Source organism: Nyctereutes procyonoides, unplaced genomic scaffold (genome assembly GCF_905146905.1).
Source record: "Nyctereutes procyonoides isolate TBG_1078 unplaced genomic scaffold, NYPRO_anot_genome, whole genome shotgun sequence".
NCBI lineage: Eukaryota > Metazoa > Chordata > Mammalia > Carnivora > Canidae > Nyctereutes > Nyctereutes procyonoides.
The window spans coordinates 19,410,468-19,427,906 of record NW_026575048.1 but is presented as its reverse complement, the minus strand read 5'-3'; the positions used below and the strand labels follow the sequence as shown (position 1 = coordinate 19,427,906).

The 17,439-nt window shown below is 52.8% G+C and overlaps 1 protein-coding gene across 1 annotated transcript in view; it reads left to right on the top strand.

The window, feature by feature from the left end:
* The window catches only part of DNMT3A (DNA methyltransferase 3 alpha), a 105,401-nt gene that overhangs the window by 31,681 nt on the left and 56,281 nt on the right, over window positions 1-17,439 (top strand). The window contains 1 exon segment of the mRNA XM_055327179.1: window positions 8,864-8,968. Coding sequence (XP_055183154.1) covers window positions 8,864-8,968 — 105 coding nt within the window.

The following is a 17,439-nucleotide window of genomic DNA, read 5'->3' as shown; positions in this document are numbered from 1 at the left end:
AGAATGGGATGGGAACATAGCAGTCTTGCCTACTATCCAGAGGAGGGAGGCCTCTCCTGGACAGCTGGCTAGTAGGAGCAACAGCAGGGGATGCATATTTGTGCTAGGGAATCACAGCAAGCATACCTGTGTGCGTGTGTGGGTGTGTATGCATGTGTGGCCAGTGCGGTGGCCGGGGCTTTTCCCTCACCTAAGTCCAATCCAGAGGCCTGGCAAGTGCCGACTTCCCTTGGGCACTGACCACTTCTTGCAGTCTGATACCCAAGCTACAGGGCACCTGGGGTGGGCTTTTCCCAGCTCCACTACTCTACTGTTCTTGCTGTTGCACAGGCCTATTGCACACTCCAGGCAGGCTCTGCCTTTATTACACTCAGATGTCCACACACCATCACTTAGGGCCGGCTCTTTGCTTTATAATAGTCACTACAGGGGCTGTTTAAATAGCATTCCTCTTAGCACATTCAGTTACAGAAAAGGCAGCTTTACCCTTCCCTTTTCAGGAACACAGCTAATAATAAGGATGCATCCATTTATTTTTAAAGATTATTTTATTTATTTATTTGACAGAGAGCACAAGCAGGGGGAGTGACAGGCAGAGGGAGCCTGCGGAGCTCAATCCCAGGACCCTGAGATCATGACCCGAGCCAAACGCAGATGCTTAACAACTGAACCACCCAGGCACCCTGGATGCATCCATTTTTAACTCAGTGGAGTCGTTTAGATGCTTGGTCCCGTAGAGCAGGTGTGTGATGCAAACAGTGCCCACCCCTGAGCTGACTGGAACCTGTGTTTTACTTCAGGTTCTGTAAAATTTTCCAAGTTAGATATATGACAGACATACCTCAGAGATATTGTAGATTCAGTTTCAGGTTACCATTGGAAAGTGAATATTGCAATAAAGCAAGTCAAATGCATTTTTTGACTTCCCGGTGCATAAAAGAGATGTTAGTACTCTACTGGAGTCTATCAAGCGTACAAGATGTCTGAAAAACTTACATACCTTAATTTTAAAATATTGCTAAAAAGTGCTAATTGATCTTTCAGCAAGTTGTATATCACTGATCACCATAACACATAATGTTAAGGAAAAAATTTGGAATATTGCAAGAATTACCAGAATGTGGCACAGAGGCATGAAGTGAGCAAAATACCCAGCAATAGACTTGCTGGATACAGGGTGCCACAAACCTTCAATTCATAAAACATGCACTATCTGTGTGGTGCGGTAAAAGGAGGTATGCGTATGCACATCAAGTTTGGGTAACTTGCAGTTGTGAGTAGGTGTCACTTGGGTTCTGGAGACAGACCTCTGTTCGAAATCTGGACTCTGCTGCTTGGCTATGTGGTCTCTAAGCAGGGAAATGAGAGATTTACGTGAGCTGGTTTATATGGTGTGTGTGTGTGTGTGTGTGTGTGTGTGTGTGTGTGTGTGTGGTAGTGGTGATTTTTTTTTTTTTGAAGATTTTATTTATTTATCCATGAGAGACACAGAGAGAGAGGCAGAGACATAGGCAGAGGGAGAAAAAGCAAGGCTCCCTGGGAGCCTGATACAGGACTCGTTCCCAGGACCCCGGGATCATGGCCTGAGCCAAAGGTAGACGCTCAACCACTGAGCCATCCAGGTGCCCCCATGGTGTGCGTTTAACACAGGGGCCTGGCACATACTAAGTTAGTCTTGTGACTTATTTTGGAAAACTAGCCAGCTTGCTATCTACCTACCTAGCAATCTATGTATTTACCCGCCCAGAGTGGAAATGGGCAGATGGCAGTGGGTGTCCCAGGATGAGGGGGAAAAGGGGATGATGCCCTTCCTTTCTGGCACCTGGGCCTGGCCATGCCCTGCGGAGAGCCACAGGGCAATTAGGGATATTACCTGTAATCGTCCCACACACCGTTTGCACAGTATGGAAGGGCATACTGTGCAAAGGAGTTTCCTTGGCTTGGCAATTAGCTCGCTTCATCCTCTTGATTGCCCTGGAGGCATCTCCTCTCATTATCCCCATTTTAGAGGTGAGGAATTGAGGTCTAGGGAGGTTAAGAAAGTTTGCAAAGGTCACATGGCTATGAAGCAGTTTCGTCTGGATTCTTTCCTTCTATAAATCAATAAAAATCATGCCCTATGTGGTGTTGTAATGCCTCCAGAAAGGGGTTCCCCGGTGGGGTGGGGATGAAATGATGGGCTGTGTATGGCCAGCGAGGGCGGCCTTGGGGCCACGAGGTGGACACTCTACTCAGGTACTTCTTTGATTATGTGTTGTCTCTCTCTAAACTGAGTGTTCTATTTGCTTATCTCTGTATCCAGTACCCGGTAGGTGATGTATAAATGTTTTTGAGCACACCCATTGGCCTGGTCTCATGTTGGCCTTGAGGTCATCATGGCTGGGCTGCAGTGTGTTGGGTGTGTGCTTAGTGTAGTCTCCATTCTGGAAGGCGGTGAGGACTCAGCATGGCGCACAGGTTGTTTGGGAGGGCTGCAGCCCTGGCAGGAGGGCCTGAGAAAACCCACAAGTACCACCATTTTCAACCGTTTGGTACTTATGGAGCACCTGCTGTGTGCAGGTTCCTGGGAGCTGTGGGGGCTTGGAGGGGCAAAGAGAACATGGCCACTGCCCTCCAGGAGCATGGCCCTCTGGGAGGGATAGAGGCTTTCATCGATATGTATAGTATGAAGCGGACTAAGCATTTGATGAATACTTGTTGAATGTTGTTGAATAATTGAGACAGAGGGCTGATAGCCACTCACACCGCTGCCTTGCCCTCCCTGCACATTCTCCAACAGAACGTCCTGCTGCCCACCTGTGTGTAGGCCCAGCCCGGGTGTGGGGCACTTGTGAGCGCGTATGCGCAGTGTGGTGTGCAGAGTCCCGTGGCTGTCAATCTGCAGACCTGGGCCTCAGGCAGCCCAGAATGGGGCTGGGCCTGACAGGGAGGCCAATTGGTTTCACTGAATTCCACGATCACAGACAGAGCCCCTGGAGGCCAGCCAGCCAGCTGGCCAAGGCTGTACGTGCTTCTTGTCCCAAAGGGTCTGGGCAAGTGACTGGCTGGATCCGGCAAGTTCATCCCCTCAACTCAAACACCAACTTGAGACATCTGCTCAACGGATGCTGGGTCAGTAGCATCCGGTGTATGTTCTGAAGGGAGCACGTACATCTGGCTGGCTGTTTCCGGGTGGGACATAGATCTCTTAAGGGGAGGGGTCCTATGTCCAGGCATGAACTCCTGAGACAGCTGTGTGGATGTGTACATGCGAGCGCCAGTGTGTGCCTTTACCTTGGCTTGACTGCATGCTCATTGGTTTCCTGGTGACGCACACGGTGACACACACGTCAGTAGCACATAGTGTAGTAGGGTGTAGTGCGGTGTTGCAGCAGATAGACCCATGAGCTGGGAATCAAAAGATTTAAATGTTGGTTCTAAAGCCTTTTTTCCTGGCTCTCTGATCTCTGCAAGTTAGATAACCCCTCTGAGCTTCAGATTTCCCGCCTGTGTCATGGAAAAAAATAATACGGCTCTGCTTTCTGTAAAGCAGAAGAATAAAATGAAACAATGTATGTGAAAATGCTTTGTTAATTACCATGTACTAGAGATTATTATCGTCACAGCCCAGCTCATCAGAATGAGAAGTTGTATGTGGCTTAAAATAATCCATCCAGCGAGCTGTGTTAAAATCTAGGTCAAATCATAGCCTCAGAAGTTTAGAGAGGCTGATGGTAACTACCTAATCTAACAGGCCACCAAATGTGAAGGTGCTTTGAAAGCTGTAAAGAGTTACATAAATGTAAAGTGACATGATTGTGTTTAAGCCTAGAAAGTACATTTTAGTCATCTTGTTTCTTGATTTGAAATCATAAAGATCAGAGTGGTACTGGAGCCTCATACACAGTTATATTTGTGCTGGTTTGTGGATTTGCATGCCCACCTCTCTGTGTGTATGTGTGTGTGTGTGGGAGGGGACTCTCTTACTGAGTACCTACTATGTGACAGTCACTCATCAAGTGTTTCTGAGCGCCTGCCTCATGCTAGGTGCATCGGTCTAGGCCCTGGGGATGCTGAGGTAAGACACAGTCCCTTCCTCCGAGGAGCTCGTGGCCTGTCTAGGACAAGAGCTGACAATTGCAGTGTTGGGTAGTGGGTACTATGGGAGAGAAAGGACCTATGGACTCAGTCAGAGGATCAGAGGAGGAAGCCCCGGGAAAGGAAATCTGGGAAATGAGGTGGAGAAGTAAGGGTTTGCTGGTCAAGCTGAGGGGGAGGTGGTTGGGGCAGAAGGAATGCCAAGGCACTGGAAAGGGAAGAAGTCCACTTTTGCACCTGGTGCAGTCCGTTGGCGATGGGTGGGAGGAAGGCCGTGGGGAGAGGAGACCAGGGCGGCCTGCCAGATCCTGGGGGCCTTCCTTCACACTGGCTAAGGAGCTTGGCTTGATCCTGCAGGCCCCTGGAAGCCCCCTCAGCAAGGGCTTAAGCTCTGCAGAGTGACATAATCAGCTTTGCATTTTGGAAAGATCAGAGAGCCCCATGTTCCTGAGTATCTCACTGCAGCAGGACCAGCCAGATGCTGGGGTTTGTCTGTAGCAGTGAGTGATGGCTGCAAATGCAGGATGCTGGGATTTGCCCGGGGATGGGGAGGGAGGGCCGGGGAAGGGGGAGGGATGCACTTTTGTGAATCCTTCTGGTCAGGATGTGTAGAGCAGAAGTTAGCATGTACTTGAGGGGCTATCCTGTGTCAGCTTTTGATATATTACCTTGTTGAATTGTCACAGCATCTCTGTAAAGGAGATACCGTCCACCCCATTTTATAGGTGAGGAAAGCAATACAGGGTAAATAGCCTGAAATTACTAGTGATCAAGAGCAGGTCAGAAAGTCCAGCTCACCGCTGCCACCCCCCACCCCACCCTCTCCAAATCCCACCCAACTAGAATGTCTGCCCCTCTCCTGCCACTTCCCCACCGTAGGGATTGACTAATGCAGTCCCCTTAGCTGATGGATGAGGAAACCAACCTGGGCTCATGTCTGTTCCTACTAAATTTGTTGCTGTTTTCCAGCTGCTCCAAGTCACCCTGGATCAGATTCTTTCCTTTCAGAGTATTAGTGACGCCGCCTATTCAGTGCTGCTTACAGATTTGATAAGCATGTTTTACATTCCTTTGCTCAGTCCCTCAGCAAAGATATTGAATGAAACCAGATCTGCCCCTGTGGCAGATGAGGGGATGGATGGCTTGATACGCCTCCTTGAGGAGCATGGCCCTGAGCCATCTTCTCACCCTCCTCTGTGTTATCCCCCTAACTTTGTGTGAACTCAGGCGGGCCCGGAGCAGGAGGTCCCGCCGCCCTTCTCTTTGCCCTGTGACATCGCCACATCATGGAAGAGTGATGGGTTGGCCCCAAATAACATGCTTTTCACAAATCCGTACTTTAGGGCCTGATGAAATGGGCACGGGCCAGGAGTTGCACAGACCTAGGTTTGAGTCCCAGCCCAGGCTCTTTGGGCTGTGCCCGACACCTGACTGTTGAACAGGGGCCGTGTCGCACCTTGCCCTTGCCCCTGGCACAGGGTGCAGGCTCAACACACGGCAGCCTACCCTGATAGTGTGGTGATGTCCACACTATCAACATGTTGAGACCTGATTAGGTAACATGGCGTCCAGGCATTCCTTCCTCCAGGGGTGTATTGCACTGAACTGAATACAGCGGGGTAGGATGTGTTGAGCATCTCCTGTGCATCAGGCATAGCACCGGTCCCTAAACGTGCCAAATTACAGCAGTGTCCAGGTAGCACGGGAGTTGCCTATCAGGGCACCACCACACCCAGCCCCAAAAGGCTGTCTCCACGTGCTGATGGAAGCCAGGGCTTGCCAGTCCTGAAATGTCAAGTGCCTTTGTTTTTGTTTTTGTTTTTTTAAGATTTTATTTATTCATGGCGGGGGGGGGGGGGGGAGCAAAGGGAGAAGCAGGCTCCATGCAGGGAGCCCAATGTAGGACTTGATCCCAGGACTCCAGGATCACGCCCTGGGCCGAAGGCAGGTGCTAAACTGCTGAGCCATTTGGGAATCCCCAGTACCTTTGTTTTTAGGTCATTCAGTAGGGTAACTGTGTCTCCTTGTTGCTGTGCAGGGTCTCAGGTCAGTTAAGAATAAAAGAAAATCAGATGAATCCCTCTGCCAGAAATGCAGTCTGCTAAAGAAATAGTTCAAGCCTGGAATTTCTGGGCAGCAGGAGTCTTCCCAGACCCTGTGGCCACCCAGACTGATCCTGATGCACGTTGGTGCCCCCCTCTCTTGCCCGTTGCCTTGTGCATTTCAGTCCCATGGGCCCCGCCATGAGGAACGGTCAGCAGCTCGGTCAGCAGCTCGGCCAGGTCTAGCCTGGTGCTTTCCAGGCAAACACAGCGGGCTGAGCCGGCCTCCTGCTGCCAGGGAAAATGGAAGCTCCCTCCCGTGGGGGGCATGTGGAGCACTCACTAAGTGCAGGACCTGTTTGAGGCTCTGGGAACTCAGCAGTGTGCAAAACAGACAAGAGGACAAAACATGGGACACCTGAGTGGCTCAGCAGTTGGACGTCTGCCTTTGGCTCAGGGCGTGATCCTGGGATCCAGGATCGAGTCCCACGTTGGGCTCCTTGCATGGAGCCTGCTTCTCCCTCTGCCTGTGTCTCTGCCTCTCTTTCTCTCTTTGTGTCTCTCATGAATAAATAAATAAAATCTTAAAAAAAAAAAAAGAGGACAAAATATTTGTTCATTACTCTTCAAAACCTGAGAAGCAGGCAGAGTGGGCACCTTCATACTCCCCTTTTATGGACGAGGAGAGTGAGGCTCAGAGAGAGTGATACTGTGAGTAGCTAATGAAGAAGCCAGGCTCATACCCATTTTGGTCTGCTCTAAGTCCTGTGCCTTCGCATGACCTCACATAACCTCACATGGACTGTTGTTTTTGTTTTTTTAGATGATTTTATTTATCTATTTGAGAGACACAGAGTGAATGAGAGAGAGCATGAGCATGAGCAGGGGAGGAGGAAAGGCAGAGGGAGAATCAGATTCCCTGCTGAGCGGGGAACCGGACGTGGGGCTCGATCCTAGGATTCCATGATCATGACCTGAGCCAAAGGCAGATGCTTAACCAACTGAGCCACCCAGGTGCCCTGTGGACTCTGTTTTGTGAATGCTGTTACCTAGTCAGAATGATCAGGATCGTGCTCATTTAGCAGCAGTGGAACCAGCACCATCTCGGCCTGAAATTCACTAGATCCAGTTGATCCAGTTGAACTGGATCCAGTTGAAACCCTCACCAAGATCCAGTTGATTCAGTTGTGTATATCAGTTGAAACCCTCACCAAGGGACGCCTGGGTGGCTCAGTGGTTGTGCACCTGCCTTTGCCCCAGGATGTGATCCTGGAGACCCAGGATCGAATCCCATGTTGGGCTCCCTGCATGGAGCCTGCTTCTCTCTCTGCCTGTGTCTCTGCCTTTCTCTCTGTGTGTCTCTCATGAATAAATAAATAAAATCTTAAAAAAAAAAAAAAAAACCAACTCACCAAGATTAAGGTACTTTGGTAATACGTCCTCTCCCTGCGATCCAAATGATCATTTCTTATACAGGGGTGTCTGCAGGGGTCTCAAGGAACAGCCCAGAACCAGAGGCCTGGCCTACCATGGGGTATGTGCCCCAGCCCCTCCACCATCTGGCGGTTCCCCCTGTAGCCTTTCTGTCCTCACAGCTTCTCCGCCATGTTTTCCTGAAAAGAGCCTGTCAAGGGTCTCTGGTCCTGGTACAGACTCTCTGTCTCTCCATCCTGGACCCTCCCCTCCCGCCCACAGACGGGCAAACCACAAGCGATTTTGAAATCACAGAAAATGAAAGTTGAGTGGGATGTTGAGGGACATCTTGATTAAATCCACAGGGAACCCGCACACCTTCCCTTTTACTCTTCTGGGGCACCAGTTGCTGCTCAGGGTTGGCATCCTCCCCAGGGAGGACTATGAAGCCATCTTTGGCTCCTGACATCATGCAGTGCTCAAAGAGCTGCCTGTAGTCCCTCTGCTGATTCAGGGTCCCTTTCTCCTTCCCCAACATTGTTTCTGTTTGTGATTAGTCATGCTGGAGCCGGCTGAGTCAGAAGCGACCCGTGGGTGGTTTGTGGCCGGGCTGCTGGAGCAGTGAGGCAGGAGGACTTTCTAGGTTTCTGACTGTGCTCCAGGAGACAATGTTGCAGGGCCCGGCCCTCGTAGGTGCTGGATGAGGTGGGTCACGAAGCCAGACTTCGGGTCCAGGGCTCAGTGAATTCAGGGAAGGCATCAAGATAAACCCCAGACAATGTCTGTGAGATGCTCCTGTGGGGTGACAGACATGCGGGGCAAATGCTTCTGGCAGGTGTATTCTCAGGGGCCGCGACAGTCCTCTATCATTTGCCACGGTCCTCATTCCAAGTATTGCATGTGTTTCCAGTTGCTAAATTTAATAATTCTTTTCAGGGGATCTTACTCTTTTCAATAAAAGTGACCCATTAAATATATAACTAATTTAATTTTTGTACCTGTGTAAGATTTGTTTCACATAAATAAAACCCTATCCAGAGACACGCTTTATGTCAGAGCATGTGTTGTGATTCTGTGGCTGAGAAAATGTGTCCACCAGGAGACACAGCTGCACGGTGCCAAGTTTACAGTATCTACCCTGAAGTCCCCCAAGGTTTTATTTGTTGACTGAAGCTTCACCAGGCAAGACACAGATGAAAGTCACCCCTGCTGGGGTGGTAGGGGAACAGCCTGACATGGCTCTGGAAATGTGGCTGTCATGGGATGGGGGGACAGGGGAGGAGTCCTCTCGGATCCCGCCCTGGCTTCATAGGCTGTGTCTGTACCCACAGGAGGGAGAGGAGCAGGAGGAGGCCCGTGGCAAGGAGGAGCGGCAGGAGCCCAGCACAACTGCACGGAAGGTGGGGCGGCCTGGGCGGAAGCGCAAGCACCCCCCGGTGAGTGTCATGGCATCCCCCCAGCACGCAAATGCACACACGTGCACACATGCATGCTCTACACGCAGTGATGTGTGTCCCGCAGGCGCCTGGGGACATTAAGACTGGGCAATGCGATGCACCCCTCCAGCTGCAGAGCTCACTGACATTCCCCAGGCTTTGAATCCTACCACCACCCTTACAACTTTCCTGTTTTCTGCATTGAATTGGAAGCCCCTAGAGACCAGAGGGCTTGCACTGTGAGTTGTGGCAGAGCTGAGATCTGCTTCCAGAAGAGTCAGTAAGACAGCCTGATGGTTTCCACCAGCCCAGCCCTGTGGCTTGGACAGCGGGACTTGCCATTCCCTGGCTGGCCCACCCAGGGCCCTCCCCTTGCCATCCACACACCCACCCTGGGCCTCAGCCCCACCTGAGGACCTGGAAGGAGGGAACCTGGGTCTTGGAGTCTGATCAAAGTGAGGAGAGAAGCAGGCTAGCGGGTGCATTCAGAATAAAGAATGAGAAGGAGACACTGTTTAAGTGTGTGCTACGGGGCCGGCCCCAAGCCCAGGCCTCTGGAGGCCATAAGCCCTGAGTCTGGGAGGAGCCCCAGGGTTGCCCAGGATGAACAGTGCTCTGGAGGGTACACCCCATGGGCTCAACAAGCCTGCCTACCTATGCCTTAGACTCAGAGGCAGAGCGATAGTTCCTTTCCAGCCCCGAAGACAGCTGGTTCCTCTCTTTCAGCCCCTTCCAGCTGAGAATGGGAAAGCCCAAGCCAGTAGGCAGTGGGGAGCAGGAGGTCAGATTTGTAACTGGCCTGTCAAGGAGATGTTCCCAGTGGGGCAGGGTTTTCTCCTTTGGACTAGAGAGTCACGGTGAATGGTGGCCTTAGTGAAAGGGACAGCAAAGGGAGGGAGGGCTGCGCCAGCTGGAGGTAGGAGGGCTCTCAGCCAGAGGGCTGCACCTGCGGGTACCAGTGCCAGTTCTACTGGAAGGTTGGGAGGGGCGGGGGGCAAGCAGAAGTTAAGTCATTTAATTGGTAAGTAATTTTAAGCATTTTAATATTAAAGCAAACATGGATATTTTATGGCCTGTAATGAAAAATTCACACGAAGTTGAAAGATAAAACAGGGAACTTCAAAGGAGTTTCCAGCTTGCAGCCGACTCCAGGCTGTACTCCCAGGTTTCCAGGGTGCCCCCCTCCTCCCCAACTTGTGGGAGAAGGTGGAGGGCCCCAGTGCAGGCTGGAGTGGGAGGGGGAAGGGGAGCCAGGCTGAGTCAGAGCCCACCGGTAATTCCCCATCTACATGTGTGGTCATGATCTGTGGGCTAGAGCTCCGCCCCTCATCCAGGTGCACCGGGGACCACAGCCACCACCTAGAGCAAATAGAGACCCAGCAACCCTTTGGCTCATCCCTGTGAGTCACTAGGACCCAGAGGGAGGGCACATCACCGAGAGGTGGAGTAGGCCCCCAGGACAGAAAGTGCAAGGCAGTCAGGGACAGGTGTGTGGAAATGTGTCCAGAGATGGACAGATGAGAGGGAGCAGGGGCAAGGCTGAGTGGGGGAAGGGTCAGAGGGTCATATGCCCTCCCCTCCCCTGGCCCAGAATAGGGGCTAGTGTAGAAGGAAGAGCACTGTCTTCAGAATATAACAGACCTGGGTTTCAGTGCTGGCTCCACCACTCACCACCCATGTGACCTTGCAGAAGTCACTGCCTGAACATTGGCTTCCTCCTCTGAAAGACAGAGATTATAAGGTTGCATTCCTCCTAGCTGCCCATGGGAATTAAACGTGTGCAAGCACCAGAGAACCAGTGCTTCTCAAAGGTCCATCCTGCCCTTGCCCGGCCAAACCTTTTCATTTTAGGAGGCCATAGCAACCTCGGTTTGATAGAAGAAACAGCACTGGATTTGCTGCTTCCCAGCTGTGTGACCTTAGCAAATTACTGAACTGCTCTGAACTTCTGCTGCTTCATTGGGAAAATACGGCTACCAGTAATATCTGTCCTGTCCAACCTCCAGGGGTACTTTGCAAATAGCAAAGGGGATCCAAATGTGCAGGGTGGGCCGTATAATACACCTGCCCCTTGCAAGGGCCAGTGGGGCCAATGTCTACCAGACCTTTCAGGTAGTAGCCTAGCCTTGGCCTCCGAGGAACCCTGGTGGGAGGTGCTGCACATCCTGTGCAGGTCATAGTCTGCCGTGGTCCAGCCCATGCCCTAGCTGACACTTGCAGCACCCTGGACTCTCAAGAGAGGCCCCAGGACAGGAGAGAGAGCATGGGGAAGGCAATGCTGATGGGGGAGGCAGAGGGCTGAGGTGGCTATTGTGAACGGGCCCCCTAGCCCACTGGGGGAACAGAAAGACTGACCCCAGAGAAGAGAGCTCATGGGCTTTCCCAGGCAGCAGGCCTCTGGGCCCCCAGGGGAGCCCACGTGAGGGACATTGGTGCTGTCGCTAGAGGTTGGCTCCTGGTCCCCTGGCTCCTAGGCTGTCTGGCTGGCTTGTGGAGCAGGTGCTTGTCCTGGCCTCCTGTCCCCAGCAGAGGAGCATAGCCGGAGGGCTTCTTGGGGACCTGGTATAGCTGTGGCCCTGGGAACAGATTGACCAGAGAGCTTTAAAGCAGCTGAGTGTGTGTCATCCAGCTAAGCCTGGAAAGAGGAGGGAGCTTGGCTCAGATCCCGACAGGTGGCATGGAGGGGGGAGTGCTGGGAGGCTGAGAGTAAGAGCTGGCTTCGGGCTGGGGTCTTTATTTGTGCATTTCCTGTGCTGGCCTGGGAGCCATAAGGTACAGCCTCTAGTGTCCTTAACCATCCCCTGGCCCCGAGGCTAAGAAATCATTGTCTCTCTCTCTTCGTTTTGTCCCCAAGGCCTGTCTGTCCCTGGGTATCTTCTACTCATTCGTGTTCTGCCATCAGCCTCCGGGCTGCACCCCCATCCAGAGCAGACCCCAGCTGCTCCCAATATACTTTATAACTTGATACCCGCTGAAGGGACCACACTGGTAAATAAGACTTACCTTTCAACCTGGTGTGCTAGAGAGAGGAGGGCCACGAGTGTTACACTAAATACTGTCCACGGGACGATTCTGTCCAAGAATTTTCAGAGACCCCATTTCTTATGGGACTGGGATCTGAATGGGTCCTCACCACATGATCTCTCCTGCCCCTGCTCTGGTGCTCAGAGTCCACTGCTTTTGTCATAAACACCCCAACTTCTCGCTGCCCCCCGGAGCAGAAAAACCCGGGACATTTCTGTCTCCCTGCCCACTGTCACAGACCTTCTGAGCTTGCCCTGCAAGTGAAGCCCACCGCAGCCACTGTGACCCTCCCTTCTGAGCTGTTTGTAAAATTAATCAAAACAAACACTAGGGAATAAAAGAGTAGATGGGGGCGCCTGGGAAGCTCAGTCAGTTAAGCATCTGCCTTCAGCTCAGGTCGTGATCTTGGGGTCCTGGGATCAAGCCCTGTGTCGGGCTCCTTGCTCAGCGGGGAGCCTGCTTCTCCCTCTCCCTCTGCCTGCAGCTCCCCCTGCTTGTGCTCTTTCTCTCTCTCTCTCTGTCAAATAAATAAATAAATAAATAAATAAATAAATAAATAAATAAATAAATAAATAAATAAATAAATCTTTTTAAAAAGTAAAAAGAGCTAATAAGCCCATTTACCATATGCTTGGAGGGCACTGGGCTTTTGAACTGTTACGTGTCCTATAAAAGGACCTGAGAATAAGTAATTTGAAACTTTTATGTCAATCTGATACTGTCACCACATCCACGTGTGTAATTTTGTATTTTACCAAAGTATCATTTCTTGATGGATTGAGAACTAAGAAAACTAAAACAAAAACCTGGCCTTTCACCCCAGATAGTTAGAAAAGCACATAGAGGAAGCTTGTCCTTTCCACTAGATTTGATGTTTCGTGCCACCCCGCATTGCACTGTCTACCTACCTCACTGAAGCCAGAGACCATGAATAAAGGCTCAGAGTTGTGTAGCACGTTATTGCCTAAGGAGGCTTTCAGCAAGGATGACCTCCCTGTGTGAGGTAGGTGGGGCCTCTGTCATCACCATGCCCACATTCAGATGAAGAGACCGAGGTTCAGAGAGGATGACTGGGGCTTGGACACCACATGTCCTGCTTGCAAAGCCCACAGGGCTCATTCCTCCTCACCCCTCCAGTCACGTGCCCTGGAAGCCTGGGTGTCCAAAATCCCCTTTAAGTTAACATGTGAATGCAGGGCTGTTGGAAAGAAGTATAGGCCTGGTCCAAAAAGCAAGCATACAGAGAAACAGAACTCATATATACCATGAGGAGGGTGATTGACCTCAGTACCGGAGAGCCTGTGGGGAAGTGGGGAAGGCGGCGGTGGTCCGAGGTGTGAGAGTTGGGCCCATTAAAACCAGGCAGTGGCGTTGGGCTGCAGCCCTGGCCTCAGAGCCAGGATGCTTGAGCGGAGCAGGCAACAGGAACAGGAAGCCAGTGCGGGGTGGGGCGGGGCCTAGGAAGGGAGCTGGCACCTGGGCTCAAGGCCTGTGGGCTGGCCCGTGCCCACGATGGGGAGGAGGGACAGGGGTGTGCAGGGCTGATTTCTGCTGGCCAGAGAGTGTGAGCCTGTTTGTGGGTGTGAGCGTCGGGGTGGGAGAAAGAGGCGTCTTCCTGTCCAGCAGCTTCTGAGGACGGAACAAGTGAGGGCGTCACCAGGCCCGGCAAGCCCTGCGACCACCTTTGTCTTTCATGCTGGTTATAGCTGGGGCATCAGGAGGGACGGTTGCTGCCCTTGCCCACCAGACCCTGGAGGGTGACCAGCCCTTTGGGGCTCCATACCCTGTTTACTAGCTATATGTATTTATTCATTGAAGATTTATACCCACCAACTTCCTCCAGGGTTATTTTTGCTCAGTGGGAGCATTCTGAGGTCACCTCTTGCTAAGAATAACCCGGAGGGGGAGGGGGAAGGGGGGCTGGGGCTGGGAGAAGGGGCTGAGCTCAGCCAGGCCAGTCCAAAGCCAGCATTACTCACTCCACGTTGGAGGCTAAGCCTCTGTCACAGTGCCCAAATGAGTTCAAGAGGACAAAGCCACCCCCCTCTTCAGAGCAGAAGACTTGGGGTATAAACTGGGAAGTTAGGGAGCCATTCAACTGCAGCTTAAGCCAGCTGGGGACAGTTTGACTCAGCTGTTGGGAGTTTGCAGTATTGGCTCATTTGCCAACCTAATACAACTTTTGACTTGTCTCCTGGTTAAGACAGAGCTCAAATCCCCTCTTTGTGTCCAGGTCAGAATGGTTCCTTCACCAACCCCTGGAACCTTGATTCAGTGACTAGGTGCCCCCTGGTTTATATGCACAAAACTTTCAGAAAGAATATCTCCCAGTCCTAGCCACCAGCCCCCTCAGAGGGCTCCTCTCCCTGCAAGGCGCCCCTCTGCTCATGTTTTTGAAGGTGTGAGGAAGACAGATCTGTCACACATCTTAGGAGGTTAGAGACCTCTCTGGTAACTATGCCCCGTGGATTCATCTGCCCATTCCTGCACCTGATTGGTCAAAGCAGCACTCACCAGTGGCATCCGGTCCTGAGAGCCTGGCTAGAGGTCTGGTCTTCAAGTGCCAGAGATACATTGGCGGGGGTGGGGTGGGGGTGGCGGGAAGGGGTTCGGGTTGGGTCTGGGAGGGAAGGGAGTTAATGTTTAGAAATCCAGGGAAAAGTGGGAGCCTTTCCTACCCAGAACATTTCTGAACAAAGGTGTGGAGGGAGGAACGTGCGCCAAAGGAGAACCGTGCGCTGACTGGTGTGGTTGAGTGCCTAAGGGCTTCGTGTACGAACACATTGGACCTTAGTTGGAGAGGGTGTTTGCCGGCGGCCTGAGGTGTTTATCCTCTCAAAAACGTGTGTATCTGGAAGATTTTTGAGGGGGTCGGGGGGCGTGAAGCGATGGGGGTCATGTTTTGGGAAGCTGGCCCCTGGCATCTGTGAGCATGGTGGGTTGAGCACGATAGGATGCGGGGAGATAGGAGGGTGGGGTCAGGTGGGGTGAGATGGTGCCAGAAAATACCCCTAGAGCCTGCTAGGGGGAGGCAGCCAGGGACAGAATTGGCTGGGCCCTTACTGCCGGCCCCTGCGGACCAGGGAGAGCCAGGGGAGAAAGAAGATGTTACAGGCCCCAGGGCTGGCGTCAGTGTTACTGTCAGAGATGGAGACTTCTGGAAGAGAGCAGATTTGGCAGGGGCCCTTGTGGAGGCCACTGTAGATAACTGGTCTTAGAGGGGAAGCATCTCAGTGAAATCCCAGAATCTCCATGTTGTTTTTCCAAAAATCCTCGTTGTTTTTCAGCCCTCCCTGTTCCCTTTCCTGGACTCACACAATCCAGGGCCACCTCCAGAGAAAGTCACGTGCTCCCCCGGGTCTGGCCTCTGTGGGCTTCTGTAGAGCCCGAGCTGCACCTGTGCCCCTCCTGTGAGGCGGAGACTCGCCGGCACTGCATCTGGACAGAGCTGTTAAAGCTGCTTTTCTTTCATCATCCTTGCCTAGAGAATTGGGTGCCCTTCGGTCCTGCCACCTCGAGAAAGATAGAACCCAACTGGAAAAGCTCCAGAGCAGGGCAGCTAGCTTGATCAAGGGGAAGGCAGTGGTGCCAAGCGAGGACAGACGAGAGAGATTATGGCTCCCCGGTCTGGAGAGACAAAGGCTAGAGGGGATGTGATTAAAGCTATGAAATCACTTTGTGGGGTGGGGCAGGGGGAGTGCACCCCCATGGGGGTGCGGTGGCGGCAGTGAGGGGAAGAGATACCCATTTGAAGCTTTAGAAAGGTACGTGAAGCATAGAAAAGAAGGCCCCGTTTCCCATGGTGGGTTTCCTTCTTACCAAACCCCAGCCATGGACTGTAGAGGTTGAAAATAGAAATGACTTCAAAAGAGATTTACTTAAATATGTGGATCTTCTATACATAATGGCTTTTTAGAGGGAGCCTCCAGCTCATCCTGAAATCCTTTGAGGTTGACTTCAAAGAGCACAGCCAGGCCCTCTTCCAGGTGGACAGGTGTCCCTGCCGGAAGCGGAACCCCAAGTGGCTTGGCCACCACCAGGCATGTTCACTCTTGCATCCACTTGCCATGGCCAGCAGGGGCACTGACTGTGTTACCTCTAAGGCTCTGCTGGGCCCTGAAGTTGTCTCCTAGAATTAGTGTCTGTCCGTCTGTCTATCTCTGACACAGGCACACATGGTAGAGAGATCTCTGGGAGGAGGAAGGGAAGGCAGCTCATCAGCCTAAGTGGTGAGGGAAATGGTGAGGCCCGGAGGGCATGCCCAGGCTTTCCAAAGTTGGCCTTCCTTGGCTTCTGGTCCTACTGTCCCTTAGTCCCCCTGGTGGCTCTTTTAGGTGTTCCACCAGGGAAAAGGAAATCGGAGGAGTCAGAGGCCTAGTTCCAAAGTTTTTGGAGCCTGACTCCATTCACCCTAGGAAAGCCGAGCAGGAAGGCTTTGAGGACCTCTCTCGGGAGTTGGCACCGGGTGGACCTCTCCTGTTCTCCCTGCCTCAAGGCTACTTCCGGCCAGTCAGATCCAGGGCTGCCAGCAGAAGGGGCTGCAGGAAGGCCTGGAGCAGAGGGGAGGGGGGGAGCATGGGCCCAGTGCCAGTGCTTGTGGGACAGGCTGGCCTGCTGTTTCCTGAAGCTAGACTCAACCTGGGAAAAATCCAGGGCTCGGTCAGGGGGCTGATGGGCCTGCAGTTGTGAGGAGAGGGGGACTGTTTACGCGTTTTTGTTGATGTCACTTTGCCGCATCCCTGCACATCTCCCGGGCTGTGTCTCCGGGAGGGGGCGCACCCCTTGTGTGTCTGTGCGTGTGACTGTGTGTCTTTAATCAAGAGGCCAAGGCTGGCCGGATGCCAGGGTTCCCGGCTGGCACGGAGCTCAGTGCTGCCAAGGGCCTTAAAAGCACAATGGCGGTAACATGGGATGGGAGGGGCCGCCTCACATCTGCCGGCCGCTGGGCCTCCTTCCCCAGCGCTGCGCAGGGATGCGGCAGAGAAGGCCCCCTCCAGCCGCAGCCCCTGGCACCAGTGGGGCGGGGCGGGGCAGGGCAGAGCGAGCCAGGTGCCCAGAGCCAGCCCCGCACGCCGGCTCGGACCTCCAGGGGCTTCCGATAGGAGAGGCCGGGCCCTGGGCCTGCCCCCTCCACACCTGGGCCCAGGTGAGCCTGCACGCAGCTGCTCCCCATGCCCCGGCCGCCCCCGGCGAGTGGACTTTTCTGCCCATGGTGTCTGGGCCTTGTCTCCTCTATGTCCTTTCCCTCGTCTCTTATTTGCCAGGTTTTAATTTTTTGTGTGTAAATATTATTATTCTAATAAACGGCCTCTCAAAAGTCACTTCCTTATTTGGAGCCTCAGCCCTCTGCCCGGCCTTGGAAGGCCAGGCCTCACCTGGAGAGGGAGGGGTGGGAGTTCTGGGGTCTGCTCCAGACTTCCAGCAGAGCAGGGGGAGGACAGGGGCTG